We start from the raw sequence: 14,766 nt of genomic DNA, 5'->3' as shown, positions 1-14,766 counted from the left end.
GGTGTGTATTTGGAAAGGTTCACCTTCGAAAAACTCTGACAAACGCCAGCGCTCGTCACCGACTTCCCGCCGCCGCCCACGACCGCGTTCCCCGCGCGACCAACGGCTTCCCCGAGGGGCGGGGCCCGGCCTTCCGTTACCGCTGCCGCCGGCTCGCCCGGCCTCGCCGCCGCAAAGTCTCCTGGGAGTTGAAGTCCCCCGCCCTCTCTTGCCCACGGCGGGCCGGCGGCTCGTGGACTACCCGTCCCGCAGGGCCGTGCGGGGGGGCCCGGCGCCCGGAAGGCGGCTCTGCCCGCTGGTGGCAGGGCGGCTAGTTCAAGTTGCCATAGCGGCGAGGTGGGGAGTTGTGTGGGGCTCCGGGGCGTGCCCGGGGCGGGGGTCGCCGTCGCCTTTGCCCCGGGGAGGTGGAGCGTCGCGTCCTCCCGCAGCCGCTGCGCCATGAGGGCGGGGGGCGCGGGGCGTGCGGCGTGCGGGAAGGGGCGGCGCTGAGGGGAGCGGCGGCGGGAGGTGGCGGCCGCGGGTTTATGCAGGAGCCGCGGCGGAGGCCTGGCCGTCGGCGTGCCCGGCGCTGCTGGGGGGTTGTTCCGCTGCCCACGGGGCTCTCGGGGGCCTGGCCTGGGCAGGAGGTAGGCCCGGAGGCCCTCAGAGATGAGGTAAGGCGTCGGTGAAGCTGGATGCGTGCCCGGCGGGAGGAGGCGTTGGCAGAGGGTGTTAACTGAGCCGACTTCTTGCGAGCGGTGTGAAGGAACCGTTTTCTGTGTCGTGGTGCTGAAAGGTGCTGGGAGTGTGGTGTCACAGGTGGACGGTAAAATGTAGTACGGGTACCTGAAAGCGTGGCGGTGAAGTGTCACCGCCTTGGATCACCTTCCCGGCTTTTTGAAAACTTCTCCTGGCTCCGTTAGAAGCACCGAAGGAAAGGGCCTTTCAGGTGTCATGTTGTCCTCTTTTGCAATGGCTATCAAATTTTTTTTGTCGTGCTCAGCCTTCACTATAAGGCTTCAAACATGACTTCAGCATTGTCCATTACCTAGTGATAGGTTAGTCTGCATGGAGCTAAACAAACAAAAACACTTGAGAAGCAATCAGGTTGCATATACTGAGTTCATCTCTTGCTCTCTTGAGCTGGAGAACTTGCTGTTGAGACATCAGCTGTCCTTCATGTTTGCTTTACCCTGCAGATCTCTTAACAAGAGAGTCCTTGATGGAACTGAAATGCCCTGTTTCCTGCAGGGGAGGAAAATATTGAGTACTGATGTTCTTCCTCAGTGCAAGAAAGGTTATCATCTGTTTGAGTAGACTAAAAGTACAAGAAAAATGATCCTTGTTGTCAAGTGTAGGTTGTATTATCATGTGCCGAAATCACCTTAGGTGTTTGGAAAAAGGGATAACAGGCTTTTTTTGGTTTAAATTTATAGGCAAATGTGCCTACAGAATATTTGTATAAATTTCTACTTCTTTGTGATCTTTTTAATCTAAAATGAAGCTTCTGTAATTCTTTAAAAATGAGGATGTTGCTTTGTGTGAAACAAAACTTCAGCTTAAAAATACTTACAGTTCCTCTTAGGTTGCTCATGAGGACAAAGAGGAATGCTACTGAACCATAAATAGAAAGTTTTATTCAGAAAAAACATCCTCCTGTACCTAGCATTTTCTTTTATGTTTACCTTGTTTTCTACCCTTTCTTCAGTGCTCTGGCCAGTAAGTATCTTAATGATTCTATTTTTGGACAGCTGAAAACAAACCCATTAGTCTTTTCTGCTGTAAATCTTCACTTCCCTTTTGTTTTCTTCAGTGTCATAGCTTTTTAGTAGTTGGGGCTCTTACGGTTGATACACTTCAGAATGATATTTTCAGCAGATAAGTCAACTGCTGTTTTTCGTTAATTTTTGTCAGTGCCTATCTCTTCTCTGACAAGTTGCCATACTTGTCTAACTGGAGGTACATATGTGGCCATGTTGTGAGGCCCGCTCTCAAAAGACTTTGAGAAATTTTTACGAATTTAGTTCCTATCAGCTGGGAACAGTAGTAATAGCTAACAACATCAGCAACAACTAACCTTTGGTATTCTGCTGGCTTATGCCGTTTCACGTGGAAATGAATTAAAATGCATTGTATCATTTGAATGTTCTTACATGTCTCATTGTTCGTGATTTCTCTGTTTACTCAGATATCCTTAAAAAGCCCTATTTCACTGATGTGAAACTGATAACGTCTTAAGTGATGTTATTTTTGGGTGCTCAGCGCCTAGAAAGAAATGTGACATGGTGGAATTAAGAGATAAGCCTAATCTTTCACTTAGCTTGTCTGTGAGTCAAAAGGCTCTATGTGAATTGCATAATGTGAGGTTAGTTTTCTGGCTCTCAGAGAATACTTCTCTGCAGTATTCTATATGCAGAGTAAATCCAACGTGTGCTTTCCTGCCCAGTTCGGGAGGAAAAGGTAATTTCCTTCCTGTGAAACTGTGAATGGAGTTCTGAAGAACCTAAGTTGCCGAAACAACATTTGCTATGACTTCTTAGTTGATGGTCTGTATCTGCCATATATTGACCACTTGCTATGATGATTAAAATTAAATGTGTTGTGATTGTAAGAATGGTGACAGTCTGGCAAAATATGCTGGTACATAGGTCCGTGACTAGATGAATATGAGGTTCCTGTGGATTAATGTCTTGGGGTTGAGTTTCTGATTCCTAATAAGGCTGATCTTGTGCTTAATTCTTCATGTGGCCATTAATAGGGTCTCCCCTTTACTTGGTGACTTAAAGATATTTTCAAAAAATGATTTGAAACTGAAAATCTTTGTTAAGCTTGGAGGAAATCGATCACTGAATCAGTTGCTTGTTGGGGTTTGAGTGATTGTACTGCTTGTTGTGCTTGGTAAGATCAGAAGGAGAGGTTTTAGCCCAGAGATCTGACACTGTGGAATTCAAATTACGGAAGGAATTCAAAAGTACTCTAGAACAGGTGATGCCAAACTTGTCTGAGAGCAGTCTCATGTCATTCTTATTGGTGATACCTGTGGTCTGTGTGCTGCAGTACAGATCTTGCTGATGTCCATATAAGGTTCTAGTAAATATCAAGGGAGAAATACAGCTTGGTGTAGTAAAGTGCAGGACAGTACATTGTTTGGGGTTTTTTGTACTGAATTACAGTAAAAATTCATATCATTCCATGTTGTTGTTTCTACCAGTGTTTTATTTCCCTTATTTTTATCTGTCTTTGAAAATATCCTGTATTTCCTGTTTCCCAGTGCTCAGCGTTTTGCTTTCTCAGCCTCATTTGGACTTTGTTTCAGCTGACTAGAGTGAGAGGCACTGGAGTAGTGAATTCTGATACTGGCAGTGAAAATGTGCTTTCATAGGTAGGCGGAGGGAAGATGAGATGCATTCATCACTTCAGAAAATGTAAGGAATAATGATGCACTTGGGCACAGACAGAGTGTGTTGATTTACTCTCCGTTCATGTTCGAAAAGTTTCTACCCAAGTCTGGGAGATACAAATTTACAACCTTTTAAAAATTACATATAAGGGTCTGGAAAAACATCAGGTCACCTCTATATAAAACATAGTATAAGAATTGAATCTCATTCATGGTTTCTTTGAGAAACTTCAGCTCTAATGGCTAGAAGAACGACACCTGTACTGTGGCTTTTTTTGTGTTGACTACAGGACCAAAGGAAGTTCAAGAGTTTGCCAGTCTATTTCCTCTTTTCCAAAGTAGGCTCAGACTCTCTCCCAACAGATGCTGTTAACACAGATCTTATGATGGTGAATCGGTGACCTTTAGGGAAACTGCTGCAGTGTGTAAGAGTTTAAGAAAAAAATTCTTCTCTAACCTACCTTTTGGGGGTTGTAATTTTAATCAGTTACTATGTGACTTTACTATACGAGTCATTGCTGTCTGTGGCAGCATGATTGTCCATGTCTGATGATTGATTGATGATCCTATTTTCCTTCCTCTATCTTGCTATTTGTAAGACTCAGCAATCCCCATTCTTTCTTTACAAGCTGTATTTCTGCTGCCTTAAGTAATTTTTGATTTCTAGTCATGTGAATTGCCCCAGCATCAGCGTAGTAATCTGGGTTATATCAAATTAACATTGGGTAAAAGAAATAATATTTTACAATTTACAAAATTTCCCTTGTTTTTACATCTTGTATGGTGTTAGCTTTTTCCTTCTAGAACGTGACATAGTTGATGCGTATTCGACTTGAGATACTAAAGCTCTTGAATAGCCTTTTTTTCCTGTTTCTTTTACCAACTTCTGTTTTCCTTGCTGTATTTTTTCAGTTAGACAAATAGCGTCAGCTGTAAACTTAATAAACGTATTGTATTACATTATCAGGTCATTTAATGAGAATGTGTAGTGGATTCACTCTAGGTTCTCACTTGATACCTCTCTCCAGTCTGACACAATTTCTGTTAACTGCTCTATGAGTTCTGATACTCACCCAGTTTTGCTTCCATTTTAGGAAAGCTTACTTTAGTTCCTGTTTCTTTAGTATACTTTTGTGAACGTTGTATCTGTCCAAGGTTTAAAAAAAACAAGTGACCTCTACTGCTTCTTCCTTGTTTAACAAATTTAGTGTCTCGTTACAAGATTAATTGACTTAATATCAATGGATACATTGCCTTTTTTTTGAGAACAGAACTTTTGCTGGAAACTTAATTTAAATATGTGGAAAAAAATTAAAATAGACTATTTAAAGGTGATTAGTCTGTAACTTCTTGGCCAGAGTTTTCTTTCCATTCCCTTCTTTTTAGGACACTGCATTTGCCTTGTTTTGTAATATCTCCACTCCCACTTGAGTCGCGAAGATACTGGTTCTTACACTTGCTTTGGACAGTTATTTACTTGGGGATATTTGTCTTAGTTGGCCCCAACCAATCTGAATATAGCTTAGCAAATAGTGTTAGGCAAAGGGGAAGGGTTCTGCAGAGCATAACAACAGTTGATAAAGCCCCTGTATCCCCATTGTGTGTTTTGGGGGCACAATTTGCTTTGAGCTATGGTGTTATCCTGGATACTGAACACTTAGAAGTAGTGAGAGTGCACCTTTTGATTTAGTTCTCTCCTAATGGGCTTTGCCTCTTGCATCCTGGCATTGCTTAATGTGTGAACAAATATAATAACTGTGGAGCAGTTGGAAGATCTGCTTCAGAGGTACATCCTGCTGACCTGAACCAGAAAGGGTGATGTAAATGTAGTCTGAGTCTATGAAGTTGCTTTGGGAATTTTGTGCAAGTCAGAGACTGTTCAGTTACCATCAGGATTTAACATTAATTCCTTTTTCTGGTCTTCTGCCTAGGTTTCAAGATACTGATGGCAGATTCCTCCAGTGATTCAGACAACTTTCTTAAGGGTCGAGTAGGAAGGCGGCCACCTTTGAGAGCATCCCACAACAGAGCTCAGAATTATGGCGCTGAAGAAGTTACAGAGAAGATCCATACTTTAGCAAGCACTTTACAGGTTGTTTGCAAAATATGCTTTTAAAGTCTTTATAGAGTCTGCATTTCTGTAACATAGGGTCAAGTTTTCATTTCTGAAGTTGCGGGAAATACTGTATGGAGAGGAAACATTGCTTTCTGTGAAAACCAAAAAGATTTTGGGAAATTGATCATATTGCCTTTGAGCTGAAAGTGTGTGGCTTGTTACACTGTTATACAGTCCTTGTCTCAGACTGTAACAGACTGTTGTTAGAAACAGTGATGTGTTTGGGAATACTGAAGTGAGCAAACTGAATAATGCCAAGTAAACTTTGTCTGATTCTCACAAGAGGCATTAAATTTTGTAGCAAAAGGTTCCAGCCCCATCTTTGTTGTCTTGTACTGTGCAAAATTTCCCAATTCTTAATAAAGTAAATATGTAGGCAATCAATTCCCTCATGATAGAGCTTACAATTCAAACATTTTCTAGATGTCAAACAGCACAGTAAGAAGCAATATTTATAAACTTACAAGAGATCCATACCTGAGCAGGAAAAAGTGTTCATCTAATTCCTACTTCTTCGGTGGAGGCAGTGGAGGAGATCTCTGAATCCATTTCGCAAGTGGGAGGAGACATTTAGCTACCTTGACACCATTTATTGCTTGAGAAGTCATTCCCGTTCTTCTCTAGCTGACAGCTCTGAATACCTAGAGTGGGTGGGCTTATGTATTATCACTTGCGTTAGAGTATTGTTTGGCTGGCAATTTTTTTTTTTTTAAATATGCAAGAAGAGAAAAATCCATATAGACTGCTGAATTTAAGCTTCAAAACTTCTTAGCTGGAAAATAAGGATCAAGCTAGAAAAGAGATGAGTTAATAAGAATGTAATCTGACTATTTTTTAAAAGGGACTCTTTGATATTGCACTGTTCCTGTCTAACTACTTTCTAGCTGCTCTTCTGGAATTCTGATTTTAAGCTAATTGCTTTTTTTGGACTGCTTTTCAGCAGATTTGCCATCTGATCCAGCTTTTCATCTGGTGAGAGAATGCTCATGCAGAGACCTTGCCTAATGTGTTGATCTTCAAAAATTTGTTATTTCTCAGTTAACTTAATTCTGTTTTACAGACAGGTGACATTAAGATCTTTGGATTAAAAAGATTTTTCTGTAGAGTGGCTGAAACTTACAAAACTTACTGTTTGAAGCTGAGGCCTTACTGTTGTACTGTAAATGATGACTTGTTTTTTGTGTGTTTTTTTTTTTTTCCCCTTCCCTTTAGCCGTGCTGTACATCTTCAGATTCTTGTTATGTGAATAGGATTTTGAATGCTTAGACCCTTTAAAAAACACTTGTGTTGTCAATTTACTCTTATAAAGCAACAATAATAGAGACAACAGTAATGTTTGATTAGAGGAGGTTTCTGTTTTGACTTCCCCAAATTTTTTTTTAAGGATACCAACAGAAATCTAAGACATGTTGACCGTTTGCTAGGACAATACAGAGAATACAACAAGGAACAAACCGAAGCAATAGCAACTGTAAGCACCTTTCAGTTTATCTTAACTTCTTAAATCTTTTCTGCTAATAGCATTCATAGCTGAAAACTTGGTAGTAATGGACAGAATATGTCAAGAGTAAAGTGGGTGTAAACAGAAACTTTTAGTGTTTATTTGAGCAATCTAAATCAAACTACAATAATATGTTATATAATGAAACTCTGACAGGTTTTGTAGTTTTATAACTTATTTGATGCTTATAAACCAGAAAAGTAGTTATGTTAAGATGCTGTACCAAGTACAAGGTGCGTAGCTGCAAGACATTATTAGGGAACATGTTTCTTTTGCATGAGTAAGTGATAAGATAAAAGCTGAATTACAGCAGGGAATGAGATTGTGATCATACTGATACAGTTTTTTTCCTGTCATTCTACAACAACTGCGGAATCTGTTGACCAGCTTTCTCTAAATTGCAGAAGGGGTGAAATTCTTGTAAATATCAAGCTTCTACAAATTTGAAAACAAGTGTCTAGACAGAGAAAGTAAAACAAATTAATGCTGGTAGGGCAAGAGAGGTTTATGACTTGGTTACAAACAAACTGCAGCAGGTCCTGCCTTGAAACAGGTGAGATGTAGGAATATTTTACATGTGCAGTTAGAGAGAAAGAGAGAAAAAGCAAATATGTAGAAAAGAAGGCTTGTTCTCTTCAGACAGCTTCCTTTCTAAATCAGTATGCACAAGCTCCTCATGGAAGTATTTGGGAGTATTATATGCCTCTCAGTTTTTCTTCTGTTTGAATGCTGTGCGTGTCTTTGTAAGCTCCACTAAAGTATTGAATTGGTGGAATTTCTGGTGGACATTGGAACCATTTAAAGTTGTCTGTTTTTAACAAATGCTGATACTACATGTAGTTCAACATTGTTATTCTGGAAAGATTTTCTGTTAGAAACATCAAGGTGAGACATCACTCAGATTTAGTTTTACTTAACGGCCGTTCTTCTTAGTCATGTTAGGTGGCTTTTGATTATGGCTGAAGTTGAGGAGACATCTAGAGACTCTAACCATCTCCTGCTTAAGTTTTAAATAATGGAGTAAAATCAGTCTTATTGGTAAAGACAGCATGTTTCTCTGAGTTCCTGTTCCCTTTCTGAAGCAGAACTTTCTACTTGCCTAGAACAGGTGTTCTGTGTGTGGTATGTGGGAGGAAGCACCTGGGATCAGGGAGTAGTGAATCTGTTTTCCTTCTACAATAAATATTTAAGAAAAACTTCAGTAAGTTTCTCATTTGGATGGTGATGTGTTGGGGTTTTTAATGCAGTGATAGTTTGTCAAGTGTTTCTACCATGTTAGACGAGATTGTTTATCTAGGAATATGTCGCTCCAAATGGAATATGCGTTGAAGTGCTGTCAGTTATGCTGAAGATTGTAATATCCGACTCTTGAATTCTTTGTGATCTTTTCCTTAAAGACCTTGTTCAGACTATTCTATAGCATATTTGCATTTATGAATTAGTGACTGTTGGGGAGATATTTTCCATTCTAATTTATAAATTGGTCTCACTACACCACTTTGAGTTCCCCGGTGTCTGTGGTGAATCAATACAAAACTTGCTACATAACTTACCGAGTCAGGAAGTTTTGCTGCTCAGAGCTTTATTTCAGTGTTGCAATTGTTGATTCTGTAGTAGTGGGAACATTGTACTCTCCATATGTGCTCTGTTCCAGAGCAGTGATATTCTGCTGCTTACTTCACTGTTGGTCTGTGATTTTGTTATGTCCCTGGAGGACAAGAGTAGGGGAGAAAAGGTTCTGGTCTGCTCTTTGGGGTGGGGAGGAAAGAATGTTTTGGGGTGTGGTGTTTTTTTTTTTTTTTTATGTGAGCTTTGGAGAGGTTTAAAAGTAATTAGGCTTTAAGAGAGATCTGTTGGTTGTTTTTTTTAAATTTTTTTTTTTTTCTGATGGCACTGGTGTTTATCTCTTAAAACAAATGAGAGAAAAAAAACCCCAAATTGTAGGATAAGGTTGTTAATTCTGGACACTGTCATGGTTCTTTGTTTAGAAAAGTAAAAATAATTAAAAATTCAGCTGTCTAGTTTCATGTAGAGAGGATGAAAATGAGTCCTGTAAAGCTAAAGCATGCAAACTGAGCACCTGTAGCTTAATTTAGAGTTTTTATTGAACTATTAAAGATGCAAGGTAAGTCTTTGACAGAGTCAAGTTAGATTTGAAAACTGAGTTATTGCCGTTCTTTCTTGTATCCTCTGGCATTTTCATGATTTTATTTTTAAAGTTTTATCCTTTTGAATACAAAGTGATCTTTTGTTACATTACATGCATTGTTGTATCTTTTTCCCTCAAGTAGCCCCTGTCTTTTTGAGAAAGCATTAGAAAATCCTTAAGGTTTTTTCAGAGTTTCTTAGTGATAATGAAGTTGTTTTAATAATACCGTCTAAAGAAAATGTAATGCTTTAAAAAGAATTTGAACAACCATTGAAAGATTTAGAGAAGATTTAAAGTAGTGTTTTATGCTTTGGGAAAAAAATGCCACCCAGATAGAGATCCAACACAATGTGTATAATTCTGCAAGAATAAAGCAACGATGTAACCATTGTGTACAAGCTTGTGTTAGGGAGAGGAAAGGTGAGCCTTTAGAAATTGGTGTTTTGTGGCTTGTCAAATAAAGGTTTGAGAAAAGCAAGTGGCTAAGAACCAAAGTTAGCAAATGTGGTCTTAGAAAATAACATGCAAGTTTGAAAAATGAGGAACTTATTTAGGAATGTAGTTAGTTCTGAATTCTTAAGTTGGGAATGGCTGCCTTTTTCCTGGAAGTGTAACTGCTAAAAGAAGGTCTTGATGTAAAGCTGCTTAGTGAAATTTGATAGCTGTATGTCAAACTGATTCCAGGTAGGGCTGGTAGAAAAATTTCAACTAACGGAAGTTTCTTTGAAGTTGTTTTTGAGATTTTGTAGGGCTGTTATTGAGCATTGCTGGCAAATAGGTCTTGTTTGGATTGTAGGAGTCATACTGCTCTTTGGAGTTTTCCTGATGTGATGCACCATTTTTTTGTAGAAACTTAGTATATGAAGCTGCCAATGTTGGAATCATGTTTTGCTATAGTTATGGGAATGCGGCATACGAGATATGGAAGAAAAGCTGTTATTAATTCATAGCTATATTTGGCTTAAAATAGTTTTGATCTTCTTAATGACTTTTTAGAAAAATAGTGTTCTACATGCATTTTTTTTTAATCAGTGTGTGTTTATATTTCAGTAAATTGTAATTTCTCTGCAGTTAAAAGAAACATTGGAACAGTCTATAGGTCAATTAAGGAGCCAACGATTAACCCCAAACTCTGGAATGAGAAGTGCTTCTCTTTCAAGCTTATACCCTAGTGACCTGAATGGAGAAGGAATGTCAGGTAAAATACTTAAGGTGCTTGAGCGTACTTAAATTATGTCATATTGCAGTTGTATGGAAAGACGAAATCAAGAAGAAAAATGTGTAAAAATAGTGTCATGAGTAGTCATCATTGATTACTTCAAAGAAATTCAGTTTAGAAATTTGGACGACCTGCATTAAGGTATGCAGTTGCTTATCTGGTAAATTCCTATAACTTTCTGTTACATAATCTTTTCTGCTGATATCCCGAGAGATCTAAATGAAACATTGATTCTTTCAGTACAGAAAATTCCTTGTCCACTGCCTGAGTTATAGGTACATACAAGTTAAAGCTAAATCCAAAAGATATTGCAGATTCTGAAGCTTGCTTCACAGCAAAAAGGGAAGTTAAATTTTAAATGCATCGGATTATGGATATGTGGATGAAATTATGTAAGGCTGAGTGGAAAAGCAAAAATAGAATCAATGTATAACCTACAGAAAAATAGTTTTTCCTTGTATGTCTCTCTGAAAACTCATTATATTGTAGGAAAAGGTGTGTTTGGGAGGAGTATTCCTTCCAGAGGTAGCATTTAATGTATTTTAGTAGAAAGCTCTAAAACTTTCATTTTTCTAATGTAAAAACTGGGAAGTACTGTAGTTTGAAGCTATAATAGATCCGTGTGGAGGAAAAGCTGTTGCTTGGGCAAATAAAATTTGAGGAAAAAAATATCTGTTCCTTGGAGGAACAAAGGAAGTCTCTTTCTTACCCACCACATACAGGTATTTCAGAAATATATAAAATGAAGAAGAATCCTGGGAAGAGCTAAACAAGAAGTATGCCTGTGCGTTTTATATAACTTTAGCAGTTGTTTTGTCTGTACTGTGATCTATAAGGATACTGACAAGATGAAACACGTGGGTTTCGTGAAGCAAAAGGAAAAATTTCCCATACAAAATTTTATCTTCCTTCTTATTTTTTTATCTCTTATCTCAAAGGGAACCGCCACTTCCTGCCTACTTCTCCTCTCAGGGATTATGGAGACTCGCAGGGCAATAAACATCGAAGGTCTAGATCTGCAAGTGTTCGATTTGTCAATGACGCAGATAATTTGGACCAGGTACAGAGCACTAATGGGAATTGCTTCCCCAAATAGGCAATGTGTGATCACCAGGCTCTTTGCTTTTACATCAAATGAAGTTATGCTGATGATTCAGCTAAGAATGTTTAGACTGTGAAGTGTGCTTTTAATGTTATGTGCCATTCTTCACTAGGCGGTCAGCTCTTGTATCTGTGAGTGTCATGAAGTTTTATGCAAATCTATCATTATAGAAAAAAAGATGCAGATGTTAGTGATATGAAAAGGAGTATATGAAAACTATCTCCGTACTATTTAGGCCACGTGTGAGAGAAAAATAATCTCTGAATATGTAATTAACATTCACCTACGTGCTGAAATCCAGTGTGGCTATAAAGGGGATTGTTCTGCTTTAGTTAATGGCACAGGATCGTAGTGCTTTTGCCGTTTACTTCAGTGTAGCCTGGGCTGATTTTTGAGCCAACTAGTTCTCCATTTTAGTTCTAAGTCTAACCTGTGAGTAGGATAATTTGACCCTGTACTTCAGGCAGATGATGTGAGAAGGATAGGAAGTGGATGACACTGGTGATTTTCATACCCTACAACTTGTGTCTACTTGCAGACTCTTCAGAAAAAATGAATTAATTCCTTTAATGGATAAGATTATAGGTTTTCTATATCTGGATAAGATTATAGGTTTTCTGTATCTGATGCGCAGAGAGGAGATTTCAGTACCTCTTTTTGCTCTGTCAGACAGAGTGGCTAGACCTGCTTGAGTCAATCCCTCTGTGTGGACTGATTTGTCCAGGAGAAATGTGTTACGACTAATATTAAAACAGCTGGTTGTAAGGTGTTCAAGTTGAGTTTATTAAATAACTCTCAACTTACAAATAATTAATTTTAAACTTAACTACAATGCATTGTCTGAGTTGACTTTTTAGGAAGTCTCAGTGCTACAGAAATTCCTAGACCCCTATTCCTTCCTCCCCAAGTGTCAGCATGGAACATAATCCTTGGAAGGAAATAATGTTATATGGAAATCTTTCCTCCTAAGCTTCCAGAAAGCTTAGAATATTCAGAAGTAGTCTAAAATATTTCTATAAATATCTTTAAAATTTTATGTGAGAGTTCCTGCAATGCATAAAAAATTCCTAGTTTATATTATGTAACAATGTAAGCAAATAGATTATTTTCTGTTTTGATGCTAACTGCTGCTTTATTCATTATTCTTGCTTTTCAGTGAGTCATTAACTTTTGTAAGTGCTTTGAGAAATGGTGAGCTAGAAGTAATGATTTATCATGACCATAGGTAGAAATTGGGGCAGAGAGAAAGCAGTACTGCTTAACTAAAGCTTGTGCTTTTTCTTCTTTCTGTAACCACAGTCCCTTTATTCCCCTTGTGACTGCTCTTAGCTGAGATGGTTTTCCAGCTGAATGGGTTTTTAACGCGTTTGAGTCTCTCTCCTTCTTATGCTCATGCATTCTGAAAATATGCTGTGTTTTTCAAAGTCTCTTGGATCAGGTTGAAATTCCTGGTTAGTCGTGCAGGGAATATGGTAGTGCCTGTGTTTGCATGTTGAGGGCAGTCAACTGAGCTGTGGAAGATCTAGATTTAAGTCTTGGGTGTAAACCGGGATTTTTCATAATGACGGTCCTGGCCACTGAGCTGTTGACAGCAGTAGGACGGATTAACCATCACTTTTTATCCCACGAAGGATGGATGACCTATTGCTTTTTATATTTGCTCCCTTGAAAACTTTGACTATAAGTTGGGGGCCTGCTGAGTAGGGGAAATGGGAGGTTTGACAGAGGGAAATAGATGTGGGTTTTTGTTTGGTGGTTTTTGTGTTGTTTTTTTTGTGTTTTAAGTTCTGAAAAAAGTATTCTAGTGGAGTATGTAGTCTTGGGCAAGGTAAAATACCTTTCCTCAGTGCTTTGCTAGTTCCTGAATACATCATAGTGTTCTACTTGTTCAATTCCAATTTCATATGCCATCTTTTTATAGTAATATATGTAGCTGGGCAGAACTTCGTTCCAATTAGGCTAACATTTATTAGCAGCAAATGTGTCTCTCCTGACTTAACAGCTTCAGATCTTTCAACTTGCTTTGCATTAGGTTAAAAAGATGGTGCAGTGTCAGGTAACTGCAATGACCAAGCTCCGAATCATCTTAAAAAAACCCGCATAATTGGGAAATCTGGTTTAGCAAATAATGTACTGAAAATTAAACTTCAGTGAGCAAGTGTTATGAAGGGTTGATTGAAACAGAAACATGCAAGCTTCATCCACTCATCCAGGCTCATCTGCAGTTCATAGAATTTTGTTATTTTTATCTGCTTTATTTTAAAAAGTGTGTGTGTATATATGTATTTTTGGAATATCACAGAAAAAAGTGTTCTGAAGCCATGGCTTAATTTTTGTACTTTAATTTACAGCTGCATTCTTTCCACCAGTCTCTTCGAGATCTCAATAGTGAACATGTTCGCCTAGGAGATGACATCAGTCGGGAGCTTTCAAGAAGAAATCGGTATAAACAGAATATAACTTCATGTGAAGAATAGTGTTGAAAAGAATGGTTATAATTTTAAATAATTCTTGAACTCCTTTGTTCTTTTGTATTTAAAAAAAATAATTTTGGGGAGAGTGGGGAACTGCACAACATGTAAATGAAAGCAGTATTATGAACTGATGCTTGTTCCATGTCATCTTGTGCAGTATTTATAAATGTAAAGAACATCCATCAATTCTGATTTGTATAGTATATGTGGCTTTTCCCCCTTTTTTTAATATATGGACAAAATGACAAGGACTTAGGAATTTCTCCTATTACAACTTTGCTCTTTTTTTTTTTTTTCTTGGTACTGGAGTCTCTTAGGGAAAGCTTTTACGCAGGCCATAATGTTTTTTTAAAGTATATACTGTCTGAACATATGGTGCTTTGTCTAATAGCAATAACAGGAATTAGTAGTAGGAACTAGTACTATTCAAAAGGACTTGTAGATGTGCTCATAATTTTGTACTTGTTGGCCTGATACCTAGACTTTCAAACTAGATGCTCCGTTATCTTCACTTGAGAAATGGAAATACTTTTTATCATTAATTTTCCATTTGAGTCTGGTCTCTAATTGTGTTAGGAATTTAGAGGCTGTAGAATGAGTTGAATTAGCATAAAAATCCAGGAGACTGTTGCTGCTTAAAATTGTCACAGTTGATATTTAGTTTTTGCATGGTCGAATATTGTCTTACCTATATTTTTCTGTGAAGGACTGATGCTGAATTAAGAAAGACTCTAGAAGAATTGTCTGAAAAGCTCACTGAGTCCCAAAGACAAGAAACGGTGAGTGTGACTAATATGAAAAGGTAGTTTATATTTAGTATTCTAAG

At 38.4% G+C, this 14,766-nt stretch overlaps 1 protein-coding gene across 4 annotated transcripts in view; it reads left to right on the top strand.

Annotated features, from left to right (window-relative positions):
• Positions 1 to 248: 248 nt before the first annotated feature.
• Positions 249 to 14,766, top strand: part of CEP128 (centrosomal protein 128) — a 132,356-nt gene continuing 117,838 nt past the window's right edge. For 3 of the 4 annotated variants that reach the window (XM_075426674.1, XM_075426672.1, XM_075426675.1), the window contains exons 1-7: positions 602 to 653; positions 5,311 to 5,471; positions 6,880 to 6,966; positions 10,217 to 10,343; positions 11,303 to 11,424; positions 13,818 to 13,909; positions 14,647 to 14,719. In XM_075426674.1, the coding sequence (XP_075282789.1) occupies positions 5,325 to 5,471; positions 6,880 to 6,966; positions 10,217 to 10,343; positions 11,303 to 11,424; positions 13,818 to 13,909; positions 14,647 to 14,719 (648 nt within the window). In that variant the 5' untranslated portion in view covers positions 602 to 653; positions 5,311 to 5,324. Of the gene's footprint in view, positions 337 to 601; positions 654 to 5,310; positions 5,472 to 6,879; positions 6,967 to 10,216; positions 10,344 to 11,302; positions 11,425 to 13,817; positions 13,910 to 14,646; positions 14,720 to 14,766 lie in introns of those variants that run through there. The other variant, XM_075426673.1, reaches the window with a different exon arrangement.

Source organism: Opisthocomus hoazin, chromosome 7 (genome assembly GCF_030867145.1).
Source record: "Opisthocomus hoazin isolate bOpiHoa1 chromosome 7, bOpiHoa1.hap1, whole genome shotgun sequence".
NCBI lineage: Eukaryota > Metazoa > Chordata > Aves > Opisthocomiformes > Opisthocomidae > Opisthocomus > Opisthocomus hoazin.
The sequence above is the reverse complement of the archived record's forward strand: the minus strand, read 5'-3'. Positions and strand labels throughout refer to the sequence as shown.